The following is an 18,632-nucleotide window of genomic DNA, read 5'->3' as shown; positions in this document are numbered from 1 at the left end:
TTGAGTTCTCATGCTTATTTTTTGGTTCTGTTTTGTACTTAAAGGCCTAGTGATCCTCCACTGTGTGGTGGCTGATGGGAATTCAACCAGAAGTCCTGAAACAAATGGCCCTCTCTGTGGAGATCTTGGGGAAAACTGCACAGGTAACACTTCATATTCAATCTTGGAAAGTTGATCTCCTTGTTTTAATATTTTGATAATAGAAGTCATAATATTAGGCAGTTCTTTAAGCACAGAGTAATGTACAAGGTATTGCACTAAGTGGTTTACATGCAGTAATTCACTCATTCCTTAAAACAGTCTTCTGAATGAGGTTATATTTTTTTAAAGTTTTATTTTAGGATAAAGTTTAGAAAGGCTAAGCAAATTTCCCAAGGTCACATAGCTAGTAAATAGAAAATCTGGGATTTGAACTCAGGTCTTTCTGATTTCCAGTACCTTCACTCTTATCTACTATATTGGATAGTACCAGACATGAACCATAACCTGTGATATCTTGCACTTGATAATGGAAATATGGTACATTCTGTTTAAATTTACATTCTTTTCTTTTCTCTACTTGGAAAAAGAGAAAAAGGTAAAGGAGATGCTTGAGTCAGTTTTCTCAAAGTTATCATTCTAAGGCAGAGTTTTTCCTTAGTAAGGGTTTATGGACCATCTGGCCCTTGCTGAAGTACTCAACCTTGCTGAAATACCATGAAAGCAGCCATACATGCTACGCAAATTAATAGGCTTGGCTGTGTTCCAACAAAACTTTATTTAGAGAAACAGGCCATGGGCCACATGTGACCCTTGGAACATAGTTTGCTGACCCCCAGTCTAAGGTGCTTTTTATTTTGTTTAGATTGTGTAATCTTGTTTTCTATAAGGTATTGTCTGATTTTTAAAAATAACAAAAACAAAATACAAGCCAATTTACAAGAGTAGGGTGGAGTGGAGAAGAGTCTCTGGGTTCCCTGGAAACTTTTCTGGGCTGGGAGTATGGTGACTCGATGTGAGTGCCCCTTTCCTAGCACCCTGGGAACGTTGTGACTGAGCCAGGAACATGCTGAGCTACTCTTCCTGAGCTGAGTCATTAGCTCCAGCCCAGTCTTCGTCTTTCATCCTGCAGAGCAGTGGGTGGGCTGGAGGGTGTGCATAGGCTGTGGCATCCACTGGTGTCTTAGGTCATGCTTGTGTGGGCCTGGCCTTGTCACCCATGTAGGGAGAACAAGGCCAACTTTATGTGATTGTGTGTTTTTCTTCAGTCTGGCTTCAGATGTCTCCAATGATGACATTTTCACATTTCCCTTGGGAAATTATCCATCATCCGATGACTGACAATGTTCAAAAATCTACTCCTAGATGTGTTTTTGTTTTTGTTTTGTTTTGCAGTGCTGGGAATTGAACCCAGAGCCTTGTGCATGCCAGGCAAGCAATTATCACTGAGCCACACTGCCAGTCCCTAAATGTGTTTTCTAATTTTACTTTTATTGTAGCAAGACATTTAACATGAGATCTACATTTTTAATCAATTTTAAGGTGGAAAATACAGAAGATCTCTTGAATTTATTTCCTTTTCATAACTACAACTTCATACCTGTTGAATAGAAACTTACCATCTCCTCCCTCCTCAAACTCCTGGCAACCACCTTTCCACTCTCTGCTTCTATAAATTTTGCTGTTTTAGATACTTCATAAAAGTGAATTCAAGTAATGTTTGTCCTTATGTGACTGGTTTATTTCACTTAGTATAGTATCATCCAGCTTAAGTCACATTTTCATGCATTGTAGGGTCTTCTTCTTTTAAAAGGCTGAATATCATTTCCTTGAATTTCTATGCCACATTTTCTTTATCTATTCCTCAGTCAGTGGACACATGGCGTATGTCCAGTTTGGGATTCTTGTGAATAGTGCTGCAATGAGCATGGAAGTGAAAATCTCTCTTTGAGTTTCTGATTTCAGTTCTTTTGAATTAATACCCAGAAGTGGGATTTTTGGATTATATGGAAATTCTATTTTTCATTTTTTTGAGGAGCCTACATATTGTTTCCCGTAGTAGCTGTGCCATTTTACATTCTGACCAAGAGTTTACAAGGGTTCCAATTTCTCCACATATTTTCCAACACTTTTTCTGTCTTTGATAATGGCAATGCTAACAGATGTGAGGTGATCTTATTATGGTTGTGATTTGCACTTCTCTGATGATTTATGGTGTTGAACACCTTACATATTGGCCATTTGTAAGTCTTTGGAGAAATATATATTCAATTCCTTAGCCCAGTTTAGAACTCAAGAGTATTTGTTTTCTTGGATTGAGTTGTAAGAGTTCCTTATATGCTTTGGATATTATTTCCTTATCTCATATATAATTTGAAAACACTTTCCCCTATTTTATAGGTGCCTTTCCACTCTGTTGTTTTCTTTACCATAATAAATTTTTAATTTGGTGCCATTCCACTTAATGATTTTGGCTTTTATTGACTGTGTTTTGGATATTAAATTCAAGAAATGATTACCAATGATTTTAGTAATTTTACAGTTTCAGGTCTTATATTGAAGTCTCCAATGTGTTCCGAGTTGACTTTTGTGTATGGTGTGAGAAAGGCGCCCAATTTCATTCTTTTACATATGAATATCAAGTTTTAAAACATCATTTATTGGAGAAACAATCCTGTTTCATTTTGTATTCTTTGCACGGTTGCTGAAGATTAGTTGACCATATATGCATGAGTTTATTTCTGTGCTCCATTTTGTTCCATGGTCTGTATTGTGTCTATTTTTATGCCAGTACCACACTTTTTGTTTTGTTTTATTTTTGAGGGTGAGGTAAATTAAACTCAGAGGCATTTAACCACTGAGCCATATCCCCATCCCTTTTGTTTCTGTATTTTATTTAGAGATCGGGTCTCACTGAGTTGTTTAGGGCCTTGCTAAGTTGCTGAGACTGGTTTTGAACTTATAATCCTACCGGTAGTCTTCTGAGCTGCTGGGATAGAGTCCTGTGTCACCATGCCTGGCTACCACACTCTTGCAAACACTATATCTATCTTTGTAATATATTTTGAAACCACATTGATTGGTTCTCCTATGTAACCATCCTCACATCTTAGGGATGAATCTAATTTTCTCATGGTGTATCATTCTTTTATTTTGTTGTAAGATTTTGTTTTCTAGTATTTTGTTGAGGAGATTTACAACTATGTTCATCTGGGGCATTAGCCTGTAACTTGATTTTCTTGAAGTGATTTTGTTTGGCTTTGAGGTCCCACAATGCTGCACTTACAAAATGAGTTTGGAAGTGTTCTCTCTGCTTCAACTTTTGGGAATAGCTTGAGAAGATTCAGCATTAATTATTTAAATATTTGATAGAATTTACCAGAGAAGCCATATAGTCCTGAACTTGTCTGTTTTGGAAGGGTTTTAATACCTCTTTTTGTATGTAATTGTGTGTGTGTGTGTGTGTGTGTGTGTGTGTGTGTGTGTGTGGTGCTGGGTTTTGAACCCAGTGCCTTGTGCATGCGAGGCAAGCATTCTACCCCAGTCCCTTGTTTTAGAAAATTTTTGATTCAATTCAGTCTCATTAGTTACAAGTGTTGAGCTATTCTTCTCCTTATGATATGGTTATGGTAGGTTTTATGTTTCTAGGAATTTATCCATTTCTTCTAGATCATTTCATTTGTTGGTGTATAGTTTTTCATAGTCTCATGTAATGCCTTTCACCTCTGTACCATCAATTGTAATATCTTTTTCATTTTGTTCTTTATTTATTCTTTTCTTCTCACTGTTTTGCTAAATATTCATCAATTGTATTTGCCTTTTCAAAAAATCAACTCTTAATTATTTTAATTTTTTTCTATTAATTTTCTTGTCTGTTTCATTTATTCTTAATCTAATCTCTACTATTTCCTCCCTTCTACGAACTTCAGGCTTGGTTTGTTCCTCTTTTTCTAGTTTCTTAAAGTGTAAATTTACCTGATTATTTGAGATCTTACTTCATTCTTTAATGTAGATATTTACCATCATAAACTTCCTTATTAGTGCTGCTTCGTTACATATCCTAAGTTTTGATATGTTGTGTTTGTTTCAAAGTATTTTCTAATTTTCCTCTTAATTTGTCTTTGCCGTATTGATTTTTCAGGAGTGTATTGTTTGACTTTCACATACTTGTGTATATTCCAGTTTTCCTTCTGCTACTATTGAGTTCTAATTTCATTTCAATGTGATCAGAAAAGATAATTGGTATGATTTTCATCTACTTAAATTTGTTAAGACATTTTGGTACTATAACATGTGATCCGTATTGAAGAATGCACTTGAGAAAAATGTGTATTCTGCTGCTGTTGGGCAAAATGTTTTGTTAATTATCAGGTAGGTCTGGTCCAAAATGTTGTTCAGTCCACTATTAATTACCTTATTAATGTTCTGTCTGGATGGTCTCTCTATTATTGGAAGTGGACTATTTGAGTCTTCTAATATTATAGTATTGCCATCTAGAGGAAAGTTTCCCAGATGGTCTTAGACCATCCTAGATATCTTCCTTTTCTTACCTGTAATTAGTTCCCAGGAAAAACTGTAGAATGTACTAGGAATCATCATCAGAACACTCATATCATATCAGGAGTAACTGACAGGAATAGCCTGGGCTCTGTTCCTGTCCCTGCTAGAAGAAGATATCCTGCAGAGTTTTATCCTAGTGAGTCTCATTTACCCATTGTGTAAATCTCAGGGAAAGCTGCTTTTCAGGGTTCCTCAACTGCAGTACCACATGGAACACATGCAGATTAGATTCCTTTCTCCCTGTGTAGTTTTCCTGAGCTTTGGTGGTCACCATAAATCCTAGTATTTTATTGCTCCTTGTTGCCTGTGAAAATAATGTTGTTTTGCTTGTTGTATGAGTGTTCTGCCTACTGGACTTGTACAAATCAATTGCTAACTAATGCATGGTGAGAATTATCTCTTTCATTCATGTCTGTCAATATTTGCTTCATATATTTAGATATTATAATGTTGAATGCATATATATTTACAATAGTTTTATCATTCTGGTAAAATAAAAACTTTATCATAGTACAACGTCTATCTTTCTCATTTGATCTCTTGTGGCAGATTTTGAATTAATGGTTATTTTGTCTAATATATGTCTAGTCACCTCTCATCTCTTTTGTTTATCCTTTGTGTGGGCTCTGTCCATCCTTTCAATTTTGGCCTCCAGATATTCTTGAATCTAAAGTGATTCATTTCCATGCCATGTAAGACATAGACTTGAATCTTGTGTTTTTGTATCCATTCAGCCTTTCTATAGCATAGGATTGGGAAGTTTAACTTATTTACATTTAAAGTAATTATTGATAGGGAAGGAATTCCTATTGCTATTTTGTTAATTATTTTCTATCCTGTAATCTTTTCCCTCTCCTGCTGTTTTTCTTTATGTTCTGTTGAGGTTTTCTTTTTATTGATATGCTTTGATTATTTTCTCTTTTGCTTTTACTTGTCTTCTATAGATATCTTATTGGTGGTCACCATGGGCTTTCATAAAATACAATTAAGATTGAGTATATAAAGCTGGAAACAGCTTAACTTCAATCACATAAAAAATTCATCCTTTTACTTCCTTTCATTCTACACCTTGTGACTGATATCACAATTTACACTTTACACTATTGTATATCCATTAAATATTTTATATTTATAACCATTTTATACTTTTGTCTTTTAACTTTAAACTAAAGTTAAAAGTAATATATCTTTCTCATTATAGTAATAGAAGGTTTTGTATTTGTCTATATATTTTACATTTACCAATAAGTTTTATATTTTCTTGTGATTTTTGTAACTATTTAGCATTCTTTGACTTCTGCATTACTTTGCTTGTAAGGTAGCATTGAAGTGGTAAAATCTTTGACTTCATCTGGGAAAGTCTGTATTTTTTCTTAGATTTTGAAGGTTAGTTTTGCTGGATATAGTATTCTTGGTTGGAAGATTATTTCTTTCAGTGGTTTGACTATGTCATCTCACTCCTTTATGGCCTATAAGATTTCTACTGAGAAATTCACTTACAGTTTAATGGAGATTCCTTTGTACATGAAAAGTCTTGCTGCCAAATATTTTCTCTTCATCTTAGACTTTTGCCCATTTGATTATAATGAGATTTGGTGTGGATTTCTTTGGGTTCCTCTTATTTGGGATACACTGGACCTCCTGGGTATGGATATCCATTTATTTCCCTTGATTTGGAAAATTTTGTCCATTATTTATTTGAATACGCTTTCTGCCCTTTCTCTATTTTGTTTCCCTCATACTCACATAAACTATATATTGAGCTTCTTGATAGTGATCTGTAGGTCCGTTGTTATTGTTTAGATATGAGGTGTCCACCAAAAGCTCATGTGTGAGACAATTCAAGAGAGTTTAGTGGTGAAATGATTGGATTATGAGAGCCTTAACCTAATCAGGTCTTAATCCCCTGATAGGTATTAACTGGGTGGTAACCATAGGCAGGTGGGGTGTGGCTGGCAGAGGAGGGTCATTGGAAGTGTGCCTTTGGGATATACATTTTGTCCCTGGAGAGTGGAACTATCTCTCTCTACTTCCTGGTGCCATGTACTGAGTTTTTTTTCTCTACAACATTCTTCTACCCTGATGTTCTGTCTTACCTAGCACCCAGAGCAATGGATCCCAGTCTATGGACTGAGACCTCTGAAACTGTGAGTGCCAAATAAACTTTTCCCCCTCTAAAAATGTTCTTCTCAGGCCTTTTGTTCATAGCAGCAAAAAAAAAATTGACTAAATCATCATTTAAGCTTCTTTTTCTCTCTTTTTGCTCTTTTTTAACTGTGCAATTTCCAATGACTTCTTCAAGTTCACTGAGACTTTTTTTTTTTGCTTGACATAGTCTGCTTTTGAACTTCTAGTGAATTTTCAGTTCCATTATTATTCAGCAACAACATTTATGTTTAATATTTTTAAGCATTTCTCTCTCTTTGTCAAAATTTTTACTTTGTACATGCATAGTTCTCCTGACTTTGTTCCGTATCCTTATGATCATTTATTTTGAATTCTCTGTCAGGTATATTTCTTCATATCATTCATATCATTAGGATTAGTTTATTTTGACCCTTTCTTTGTGCTGTTTTTCACTCTTTCTTCATTTCCCTTGACTCTTTTTGCTGGTATTTGAATATTGAAGAAAATACCTCCTGCTCACAGTTTTTGCAGGCTGGCTTATATGAGATGAGACCCTCATCAGTCAGTCCAGTTAGATGTTGTCAGGACCTTTCAAATTTCCATGCTAGTCACTCTGACTCCTTTGTTCTTAATGGCCCTTGGACTCAAGAGAATGCCAAGTCTCATCAGTGCTCTGAGACAAATTAGACCAAAGTCAGTCTCTTGACAGCTTTGGGAAGAATTGGGTCTTTACATAGTCTTCCTGACGTTTTCTCTCCACAGGGAGAATCTGAGAAAAGGTCTTTTGGCGCTTTCATTCTGTAATAACTTAGTGGAGGGTGCATGATTGCTGCTAGTTCAAAGTGTGGTCATGGTCTCTGTTCTTACTGGCTCCCAGTAGAGTATGCTGGGTCCTGTCAGTGTTCCAAAAGAGGCAAGACAGAAACATGTCATTTGTCAACCCTCAGATGAAATAGGACAAGTCATCTATTGAATGTGAAGTTCAACTCTTTTACTCCTTGGGGAGAAGGTGGGCGCTGGTATTCTTCCTCTGCTTACTCTGTGCTGAGCAGAGGATGAGCCAGGGAATTGCCCGTGTAAACTGCTATCTCTGATATCACTGGTCCCATGTGGGTAGAGTATGCTCCAGAACAAGCAAGACAGAAACCAATCTTCTGGGAAGCCCCTGTAAGTGCTGGGGTATTGGATATGCAGTCTGAATCTTTCTCTTTCAAAGGAGAAGCTAGGATATGGAGTTGGGAGGCAGGGAGCAGGTAGTTCTGATCATATGGCACTGAACTCTGGGTAGAGACTGAGGTGAGAGGCTCTGATGACTTTCCTTGCTGGCTTCCACCAGTTTCTGCACTCATCTCCAGTACAGGAGCTCTTCAGTGAATTTCTGCATGGCTCACAAAGGGAATTTGTCTGATGTTGTTGATGGCTCAGTGAAGGGGAGGAGAGTTGAAGTCTCTTTATTCTGCTGTCTTTCTGATGTTACTCCCTGTTTTCTAATTTTCTATGTAATACAAATAGATGTTGTTTTTGTATTTTCCCCTGATAACCTTTAACAAAAGAGGGGCTAAGGAAACCCCAAACAGAGTAATCCTCAGTCTTTCACAGCCATTTTGTTATCTCAGGTGTCTTTCTTCTTCCAGCACCATACTGTCTTCCTTTAAAGACTGTCCCATGGATGCGAATCTTCCCTCTGTCATACTCCCCCAGTAATTAGTGACACTTGACCTCTTGCATGGTCCCCATTGTACAAAAGCCAATTGCTCAGAGGGTAGAAACTGTGGAATGTGGTCTATATCTTTAACTTTTTAAATTTGAATTTTAAAAATTAAAATTGCATTAATTTTGTATTACTTGCATAATATTTGGACTTTTAGATTCCTCTTCCCTTCTATTCAGGAAGATCAGTGAGGAAATTGGTTCCCCTCTTAAAATCCATACCTTTCTCTGGATTTTGCTCAAGGAATTTCCCTTAGTCATAATTTCTCAGAGATGATCTGCAAAAAATACCCAAATAATTTTTTTTGGTCATATCCTGCTTTCTTCCTACAGCTTCCAAATTGAAGAATCCTTGATTCTTGTGTCTCACCATCATTTTTTGTTTCTATCCATTTTACTCCTTTTTAAGAGTTCAGGTTGGCATTTCTAGATCTTATGATACCCAAGTAACATTATTAGCACAATTAAAGCACAAATAGATTAGTAGCTTGGTAGAGGACTAGAGTTTATTTACCACAATTTGATGTCAGAAAAACAATTTTGGATTTTTCTGGATAAGATATTGTTCTTCTTGAAAATATAATAATATCTTTTGCTATTTGAGAAATATGTCCAGGAAATGGAGCGAGAAAGGATTCTAGCTTGGCTGTACTTTGGACAGTATTGATGAATCAAATGAGAAACTAGAAATATAAACCAGAAATATTCAGTATTTCTTTGGTTTACTCTCCTTTTCATAATAGTCTATTTTTAATCTACTCAGAAAACAGCAAAACCCCTCCCAAAAGATGATTCTAAACATGATGAAAATCAATGGATTTGATTTTGAAAATGCTAACCAGAAAATGGGCTTCCAAATTTTTGTGTCATCAGAAGTGCTGTTATCTGATATTATCATTATCCTTTCATATTAGCAGGCTAATTCAGTGCACTGCCTTAAAATATCACCTAAAAGCAATACACATGCTATGGTGAACACACTTGAGTGATCTTTCAGGATTGAAACTGGATTGGCCTGTTCTCACGTTATAATTAACTGACTTTAAATAAACCATCTTCCTTTTCTTTCCCTTCCCCTCCCTCTCTCCCTCTTTCCTTCTGTCTTTGTTTCCTTCCTTATTTTGTTTTCATCCCTTTTTTGCTATCTTTATTATATTACATTAACATGTATCTAGGGTCCACACATCATACCAATAACACTTAAAAGAAAACAATAGCCCCCATCATCTATCAAACTTCTGCTATTTGCCAAATACCCTTCTACTGTTTTACATATATAAATTCACTTAATTTATAATTTTGTCTTTGTTATCCATTTTTTAGATGAAAAAAATTGAGGCACAGAGAGACTAATTTGTTTCAGATCACACAGTTAACATGACTTTGGAGAGACCATCTCCTAAACTGCTTAGAATCATGTGGGAATATAAAAATGTGAAACATGAGGGAAATACTTAAAAGGAACATTGCTTGGACAAAAGATTCTTGAGAGAGGAATTAATATGGAGCTGGAGTAGGTCTTTTCTAATAACTGGCTGTGTGATCTTTAGTAAGTCACTTAAACTTTCAAAGACTGAGCTTGTAACCTGTAAAATGAAAACGTGAATTGGGTGATCTTCAGGAATCTCTTCTGTGTCCAGTTGTTTCTATGATTTAATTTTCACTATCTAAGAAGGATTCCATTTTTAATTTGCCATTTTGCAACCCGAGTAAGGCGTTTATCCATTCCACTAATACTCATGATCACCTGCACCTAAGCAGAAGGTGCTCTTGTAGGTGCCCTGGATGAATGGTTCATATGGGTAAAGATAAGGTCAGAAAGGCAGTGGAGAGATGATCAGCAGGTAGGTCCCATGAGGCCTTGCCAGGGACTCAGAGGACATCTACTTTGAGTTAATTTAACAGCGTCCTCTGATTTCTTGCACAGTCTAGGCAGTGAAGAGGGCCTCAATGGCAGCAGGGAGCTGAGTTACATGTTGCCATGGAGACTTTTTGCAGCCTAGAAATGGCTTAGACCAGGGTTGAGGAGATAATTGGGTCATTCTACATGTATTCTTAATGCAGTCAATAGGTTCTGCTGAGGAATTGGATGTAGAGCAAGAGAGAAAGAAGTTAAGATATTGCTAAAATATTTTATCTAAATAACAGAAATAATGGCTATTATTTACTGAGTTAAGGAAAGACCACATTTGAAGGAAAAATCAAGGATCACATTTTGGAAGGGTTAAGTTGAAATGCTAGTTGGAGTCCAACTGGACCTAGTTGTATTGTTGGCATTGAGGGAAGATACTTGGGATGGAAACTACATTTGGGAATTGTGGCCCTAAAGATGTTTTTACAGAAAGGAGATGATGAAACCAGTCAGGGAAGGAGTGTGGAGAGAAGAGATGAGTAAACATGGAGCACCCTTGTACTGTAAAACTGTAGAGAGTGAGTGAGATGAGGAAGAATCAGCAAGGGAGAATCAGCAAAGGATCCATCATATACATTAGAATTGCATAATGTGTATTCCTGACATACAAAAGGAATACAAGCTTTCTTTCTGTCCATTGATCTTTATTGGCTACCAGCCTCGAGCAATTTTAAATGCATGAAGATATACTCACCCTTCAACACATGAGTCAGCTTTCTGTTACTGTAACAAATAACTGATATGATCAGCTTATTAATGAGGAAGGTTAATTTTGGCTCCTAGTTTTGGAGGATTCTGTCTATGGGTTGGCCCCATTGCTTTTGGTCTGGGACAAGGCTGTGCATCAGCCTTGTTGGGGGAGGATGCTGCTCACCAGTGGCCAGGAAGCAAAGAGAGAGGAAGAGATTGTTGTCTCACAACCCCTTTGAAAGCATACCTCTAATGACCTGAGACCTCCCACAGGCCAACCTGGTTAAAAGATGACTTGCTGATCTGCCTGTATTGCTGCCCCCCCCCCAACCCATGCATTCCCAGTAACTTAGAAAGGGGTAAGAGTGAATGTGTGAGACACAACTTCCTCTTTTACTTTTCTATCGAAAATGTCATTAGGTATAGGACAAGCGGGAATCCTATATTATAATAAAACTTCAAATTTTGCTTTTCTTCAAGGACACCATGAATTCCCATTCTCTAAAATCACAGTTAGTTGGCAAGATAAGAAGGAAAATTAACTTAAAAAATATAAAACTTTCTATCTCACCTTTTGGCTTAAGCAGGTTGTAAAATGAGGGGAAACCCTATTGGGAAGATGCCTGGAAGCCAAGGAGTATAATATCAAAGCCTTTGGCTCTACTTCATAGGCTCAGAGGACGTTTCTCTAAATTCTTAGATTCTCTTCTGTGCACTTCTACCTTTTGTAGGTCATATACCTGTGTGGAAGGATGGACTAGGACTTATTTATTTTCCTTCCCCTCCCTCCTTATTAACACCTGTGGGACTTCTACTTCAAAATCTAGCATCCCTTATAGCTCTCTTACATGGAATTTTAACCATGTATCTAAATAAGGGGCTAGAAATACTATGAAATTATAACCTTTGTAACATGTATCACAAAAAAGTGTTGTAATAATAATTATAGTATGAATTGCCCTTAGAATTGATTTGTCATTTACAGAATCATCATATAGATTTCTAATAAGCGCTGTCTTGACATTAAGTGAGGGTTTTAGGAAAAAATAGACCTAATGTATTCGTTCTAAAGAGTTTTAGTCACAAAGGTGTCACAAATCTTCTTTCTTTATAAGAATTAGAATCATACACAGAAGGACAAAGAAATCATGCTATATTTAATCAAAACATCCATCAAATTGAGGAAAATTCCATATTGGAAATAAGTCACTTGGGGTCTTCTATATTCCTCCATGTTGGCTTAGCCCAAGGGGATCTATTACAGCTCATCTCCCTATTCATAGACCCAAGGAGGATGACCACTTCTCAGTGATTTTAAAAAATATGTCCTTGCTTCTGATTCTTTTTGCAAACTCTTAAAGTCAGATTTTTATTTATATCGACCTACAGTAACCCTAATGCTTGTTTTAATTGCTTTAGAATCTTTGGAAAATATTGTCTGATGAAGAGATTGCAATCCATCACCTGTAGTACTCTTCCGGTTTCATTGTGGACTAGCCAATCAGTAAATATAGGTTTTCAGTGAAAATTTGAAGCATTATCTCACTCCCAAGGGGAACACATCAGTTTAGGGAATGTGTGTTGGAAAGGGCAAGGTAAGGTGGAAAGAAAAGTCATCAATTACATTTCACCATCCCAGGGCCATAGGAGTTTTCCTTGAGTTTTCAAGAATAAAAATAACACTTGGGTTGGGCATGGTGGCCCATGCCTATAATCCCAGTGGCTTGGGAGGCTGAGAGAGGAGGATTGCAAGTTCAAAGCCAGCTTCAGTAAAAGCGAGGCACTAAGCAATTCAGTGAGACCCTGTCTCTAAATAAAATACAAAAACTAGGGCAGGGGATGTGGCTCAGTGGTCGAGTGCCCCTGACTTCAATCCCCAGTAACCATCACCCCTTCCCCCCAAAAAAATCATTATTTTTTCATAGAAGTAACTTTTCCTTCTTCTCAATGAATATTCTGCAGTGCAAGGACTGATTTTTTCACTCCTGTGTCTTTATCATCAGGTCTCATGATAAGCAGAAAACATTTGGCTTTATAGTTGCTCAATTTTCAGTTAGCATGACCTTGATATATTCTGATGAGGAGCAACTGGAATTTAAGGTGCAGTTCTCAAGGGAGAAGGCTGATCAACTTTCTCATTTCCAGGAGAGGAAAAAAGGATTCCATTTAGGTTTGGTCTGGTTTGGTTTTAGATGCAGTATTCATGATTTGTTTTTCTTTCGGGTTTGAAAGTTCCACAGAGAAATCACTGGACATTTTCTGCCTGGTAGCATGGAAAGGTTTTAAATTCAAATAATGTTGGGAATACTTCAGAGCATGCTTCTTTGGCAAAGGAGGGAGTTCTGTGAGTGATCAAAACAGGACCTGGCAACCATGTTGCTGGCATGGATTTGTGCTGCTTGGATGGGCCGAGACTGATCAAATCACTGCATCCAGCAGCTGCTGGTTAATTTGCTTTTGGAATTATACTCTGTGTGGTGTTTATTAAAAAAAATTGGGTGCATTTAAAGGGGCACAGCAACTTGCAGCATCAGTAAAGTTTGGGATACAGAGCCATCTGGCTTATACTTAAAGGCAAGTATGCCTGGCCAATCAAAGAAGCCTTTCTGCAGCAGGCCAGATCTGTCTGTAAGTCTTGCTGCTTCTTGAATTCATTTCTTTGCCCTCCATTGCCATGTTCCAGGCCTGTGTCACACTTGTCTGCCTGGCTCAGGTATGCCCTGGTGTTCTAGCCCCCTCTATCTTCTTGCTCTCATCCACTCTTCACTGTCTTATCTGATGCATCAATAGAACACTTTATAGTTTAAAGCATTTTTCCAAAATTAATTTAATTTAATTCATAAGAACCATCTTCAGCTCTCTCTCACCCTGTATTTCATTTCAGCCTGCTGAAATCCGGCTCTCTAAATCTATTCACAGCCGTTCTGGGCTCCTCCCCTTCAGGACCTTTCCATTTCAATTACCTCTGCCTTCTATCCATGGCATTGAACCTGCGTATTCCTGATTCTGTGACTTTCTTTGCTCTTAACATTCTTCTTAACTAAATCAATTGCTTATTGCCTCCTAAAATCTATACTTTATAGAAATTTTTCTCTGATTAGGAAAGCAAATGGTTACACAAGATTTTTCTTAAGATTACCAAGATTTTCAATGTTCTAGAAACACCTCATTGCTGGGGATTCAATGTTTCAGGAACTCTACTAGGAACGTCCACATATATATGAATATCTATCTATCTATCTATATACATATATATGATATATGTAATTATACACACACATATAGAGTATGTTATCTTAATAGCTCTTTAAGGGAGCAGTTATCATCTTTAATTTATAAATCAGTTCACTGAAACTCAGACATCTTAATTGCAGCTAATGAAAGGCAGAATTGAGAAGCAAACACTATTTTTCCTTCAGCTAATCCAGTGTTCTTTCCATCATTTCCAGTGTACTACAATTGCACTTTGCAATTACAATGATGGTTTTTTGGTTGATTGCATTGTTTTTAATTTCCTGTATTGCACCAATTAAGATGGTTAGGTAGGACATCCTTTATTTATTTTTCCAGTTCCTCTTTATAGTGTTAGAAAGCATTTAATGGATGGAAGTTCACTTATCAAGTTATTTGTCAAAATGACTTATTTGCCTTTGACACACTGTGCAGTTATTTCTAGAATTTTCAGTCCTTCTGATAAGATTCCCATGGACTAATGTTCATGGGAGCAAATATCTGGCATGAGCAGCAGTTGGGTGGTAACCAAGTCAACAAACAAAACCAGGTCAGCCAGTTCTTCAGCAACATTCTGCCATCCCCTGAAACTCTGAGCAGGCAGCCTTCTGTATCTGTGGATTCCTCATCCAAAGATTCAGTCAACTGTGGATTAAAAATACCCTGCATAAATTGTTTCTGTCTTGACAAGACTTTTTTTCTTGTCATTATTTTCTAACACACTATAACAACTATTTACAATGCATTTATACTAGATATTACATTTATATTAGATTAGATATTAGATATTAATCTGGAGATATTTTTAAATATATGAGGGGATAGAGCATATGTGTACATATACTACACCATTTTATATAATGGATTTAAACATCCTTAGATTTTGGTATCTGCCCGGGGTCCTGGAACTAATACCTGATAGATACTAAGGGATGATTGTACTGTGTTTGAACATCACAAAAATTTGTAGCATATAGGTGATTCAAAGTCATTTGAAATTCTTATTTCTCGTGGTCCTGTGTAATTACATGTATTGATTTTGATTTCATAAAAGAATGATTAAATGTCAGTGGGATGCCAGGTGCCTTATCAAACCTAGTGTGAAATGTCCTTCTGAAGTGAACCCTGAATGGTCTTCAGATGTCTGACTCCTGCAAGCTGTTGGTCATCCTGTGAACTTGGACAGTTTGATCCTGTGTTGGAACTGGCTTGTGTGTTATTTTCTCTTGGTGTAAGCAGATGTTAATTGGGAACCAACAGATGAAACAGCTAGTGAGTTATTTCTATACCGTTTTTCTGGACAATCAATATGTACTGAAACTTTACATGTGAGGGATAGGGGAATTGTTACATATGAGTATTTTTAGTTGAAAAATCAGGTAGGTCAGTGCAGGATTGAAATCCAGGACAGGAAGCTTCCAGTATTTTCTTCCTCCTTCAAAGAACGCCTCCATGGGCCCAACGAGTGGCACACTCTCCCACTGAGGCAAGCATGATCTCTGGATGCCCCAGGCTGAGAGTGGAGGTCAGACACCTGCTGAGCAAGCTGGCTTGACAGTGCAGGAGGGTGGTGGTCAAGAGCATGAGCTCCGGGGCAAGACAGCCTGGGCTATGTCCCATTTCTACCACTCTTAACCGTGATCTCGGACAGTGACTTAATCTTAATCTGTATTGTGCTTTGATCACCTATAAGTTAGGATTTGCATGGTGCTCACCTCATAAGGCTGTCGTGATTGTTCAATGAGATGATTTATGATAAATAAATATATCAGAGTCAGTAAACACTATGTGTTTCAGTTAAAACAAACAAACAAACAAAACCCCAACTCAGCAGCAACAAAAACAGAAACCAAGCAACCAACTCCTTTCTATAGTGAGGTTCTCAAAACATTCATGACAACAAAGCCTTCTTTATTATCGTATCTCTCTTTTACCCACTGAAGACACCAACGTTTCTGAGAGACAGGTTGGACATAAGTCTTAAGTACAACATGAAAATTCCAACCACAATCCCTATTACCCAATCTCTAGTGCTATTTGAGGGCTGCGAAAGTTTGACTTTTATCCCAGTGTGTCCAGGGCAGATGAGAGATTGGAACATATTCTTCAGAAAAATCAGCAGTGAGATGAGAACAAAATTCAATTTACAAATGAACTTTTTCTTGTTTTCCAGCTACCACCACACAATCAAGGCGGAAAGGCCACTTCTCCCGGTGCCCCAAGCAGTACAAGCATTACTGCATCAAAGGGAGATGCCGCTTCGTGGTGGCTGAGCAGACACCCTCCTGTGTGTAAGTGAAGCCCTGTAGCCAGCAAGCAAAGGGGTGCAGAACAAGCTGCACCTGGGGTACAGAAAGGGCTGCACAGCCTGGGGCTTGACGGGGCTGGAAAGTCTGAGCTAACCATGCCATCTGTGCAGACATGGTTCCGCCTGGTCCTGCCCTCAGCCACTTGTTTAGGGCCCTCTCGGCAGCCACTTATGGAGAGACTGACACAGACTTTCCTCCTGAAATATGAGCGTGTGAGAGCGCAGATCCGCTTCCAGGCTGGGCAGTGTCCTCTGCTCCCTTGCGCAAGCAAAACTGATTCTGTCCAGTGTTAGGATGCTTTTCAGCTCGAATAATCTCCTGGGTGGTTCAGATGGAAACAGATCCTTCTGGCATGTGTTAGGTGGTTCGTAGTTAATGTAAATATGAAGGAATTCCTGCCAAATTAAAAGCTCCCTTTGCAAGGTGTCAGTTAAGTGTGAAGAAGTCAGTCTTATTTATACATAGAAATCAGCAAAGCCGGGTTAAGTACAGTTGGGGACTGGGAGAGGAGCTCTCTTTCCAACTTTTAGGAAATTTAAGAGTCTAAGCACATGCAAAAGTTTTTGCATCTTTTAAATTTCTATTTTCTTCTAACAAGATATCCCTCTGAAGTGCTGTCTGGGATATTTTCTTTATAGAAGAGCAGGGTGATTCTTTCTAATTTTGACCTGAAGTTCACAGAGTGTTTGTTATTTTTCACAGTTTTCTCAACATAGAGTTTTTGTTTTTTTCCATAAGAATCTCAGAATAGTGATTCTGATTTTGTAGGGGAGTTTAAAGGTCATGGATATAGCATCAGAAAAATGAGAAATGATACCCCCATCTATGTATGATTTATCAGAGTCCATAAATGTGTCCTATTGTCATGTATAATAAATTAAAACACATAAAAAATTAAAAATAATGAAAAAGAAACATTTTAATCAAAAAATTAATTATAATTATGTTCAATTTTAAAAAGAAATATGCACAAATAATACTTAGCAAGGATAAAAATTGCTAATGCAAAATATCAAGGAAAGTGTGTTGGAGGTGTGCTAAGAAGGGCAGAGCTGACTCTTTGAAATTTCATTTCATTATTTACTGGCTTGGAGGCATACATTGGGTTTTTAAAATATCAATGTCCTTTAACCCAGAACATTTTTCTAACTTATCCCTATGTCTGCAGATTTATTGTTTTTTTTTAAATATTGCTATTTTCTAAAATGAAAATCACCATATGTCATTTACTTTCCTAGGATCAACACACAGCTCGTCCCACTCACTTTGAGGCTAAAACATATTTCCTTGACCTCTGTGGCTCCTCTGATTCTGACTTAACTTCTGGCTAAACCTCTCACCATATTCCCAAATGTTCCCCTAAAGTCCTACCTCCCTAGTCATGGTTTATTATACAAGTTCTTCCCATAGGCTTGAGAGCTTATTCCTGATGATGGTTTAAGATACAACTGAAATGCCAGCTCCTTCTGCACTTGTCCCTCACTGACTTCCTCCTTCCCAGGCACATAGCCAGGTGTCAAGTAGATGCCCTTCCTCTGCCATGGAGTGACACTTCAATGGAGGCACTTATCCACTAGAGCATAGCTGTCAGTGACTTTGAATGACCTCTCTGTGGCTGTGAATTCCTAGAGAGCGGGCTTGTGGCTTACTCATTTTCGTGTTCCAGTGGTAAGCATGGAGACTAAAATTTAATAGGTGTGCAAAAAATGACTGATGAAGGAATGAATACGTGTCTCTACCTGAGCCCATCTAATGCTATGCTAAATTTCAAAACCAAGGCCTCAATCAGAACCAGAAGCTCTTCTTAGAGTAGAATGATACAGAACCAATGGGAGGCAGAAGAGCACCAGGTTAGGGGACAGATTTTAGAGTCAGACCTAAGGTGAGATTTTGTTTTTTACCCATTATTAGCAATGTAAACAGTGGGTCAATTACCTTTCCTAAACCTTTGTTTTTATTTTATATAAATAAATAGATTTTATATATATATATATATATATATATATATAGAGAGAGAGAGAGAGAGAGAGAGAGAGAGAGAGAGAGAATACTTTTATTTATTTATTTTTATGTCTCACACATGCTAGGTAGGCAAGTGCTGTACCACTGAGTCA

At 37.4% G+C, this 18,632-nt stretch overlaps 1 protein-coding gene across 2 annotated transcripts in view; it reads left to right on the top strand.

The window, feature by feature from the left end:
- Positions 1–18,632, top strand: part of Btc (betacellulin) — a 50,925-nt gene that overhangs the window by 25,648 nt on the left and 6,645 nt on the right. The window contains exons 2-3 of one of the 2 annotated variants that reach the window (XM_078021414.1): positions 45–143; positions 16,383–16,500. In XM_078021414.1, the coding sequence (XP_077877540.1) occupies positions 45–143; positions 16,383–16,500 (217 nt within the window). The remainder of the gene's footprint in view (positions 1–44; positions 144–16,382; positions 16,501–18,632) is intronic. The other variant, XM_078021415.1, reaches the window with a different exon arrangement.

The sequence above is a fragment of the Ictidomys tridecemlineatus genome, chromosome 9, assembly GCF_052094955.1.
Source record: "Ictidomys tridecemlineatus isolate mIctTri1 chromosome 9, mIctTri1.hap1, whole genome shotgun sequence".
Lineage (NCBI taxonomy): Eukaryota > Metazoa > Chordata > Mammalia > Rodentia > Sciuridae > Ictidomys > Ictidomys tridecemlineatus.
This window is presented reverse-complemented; position numbering and strand designations above follow the sequence as displayed.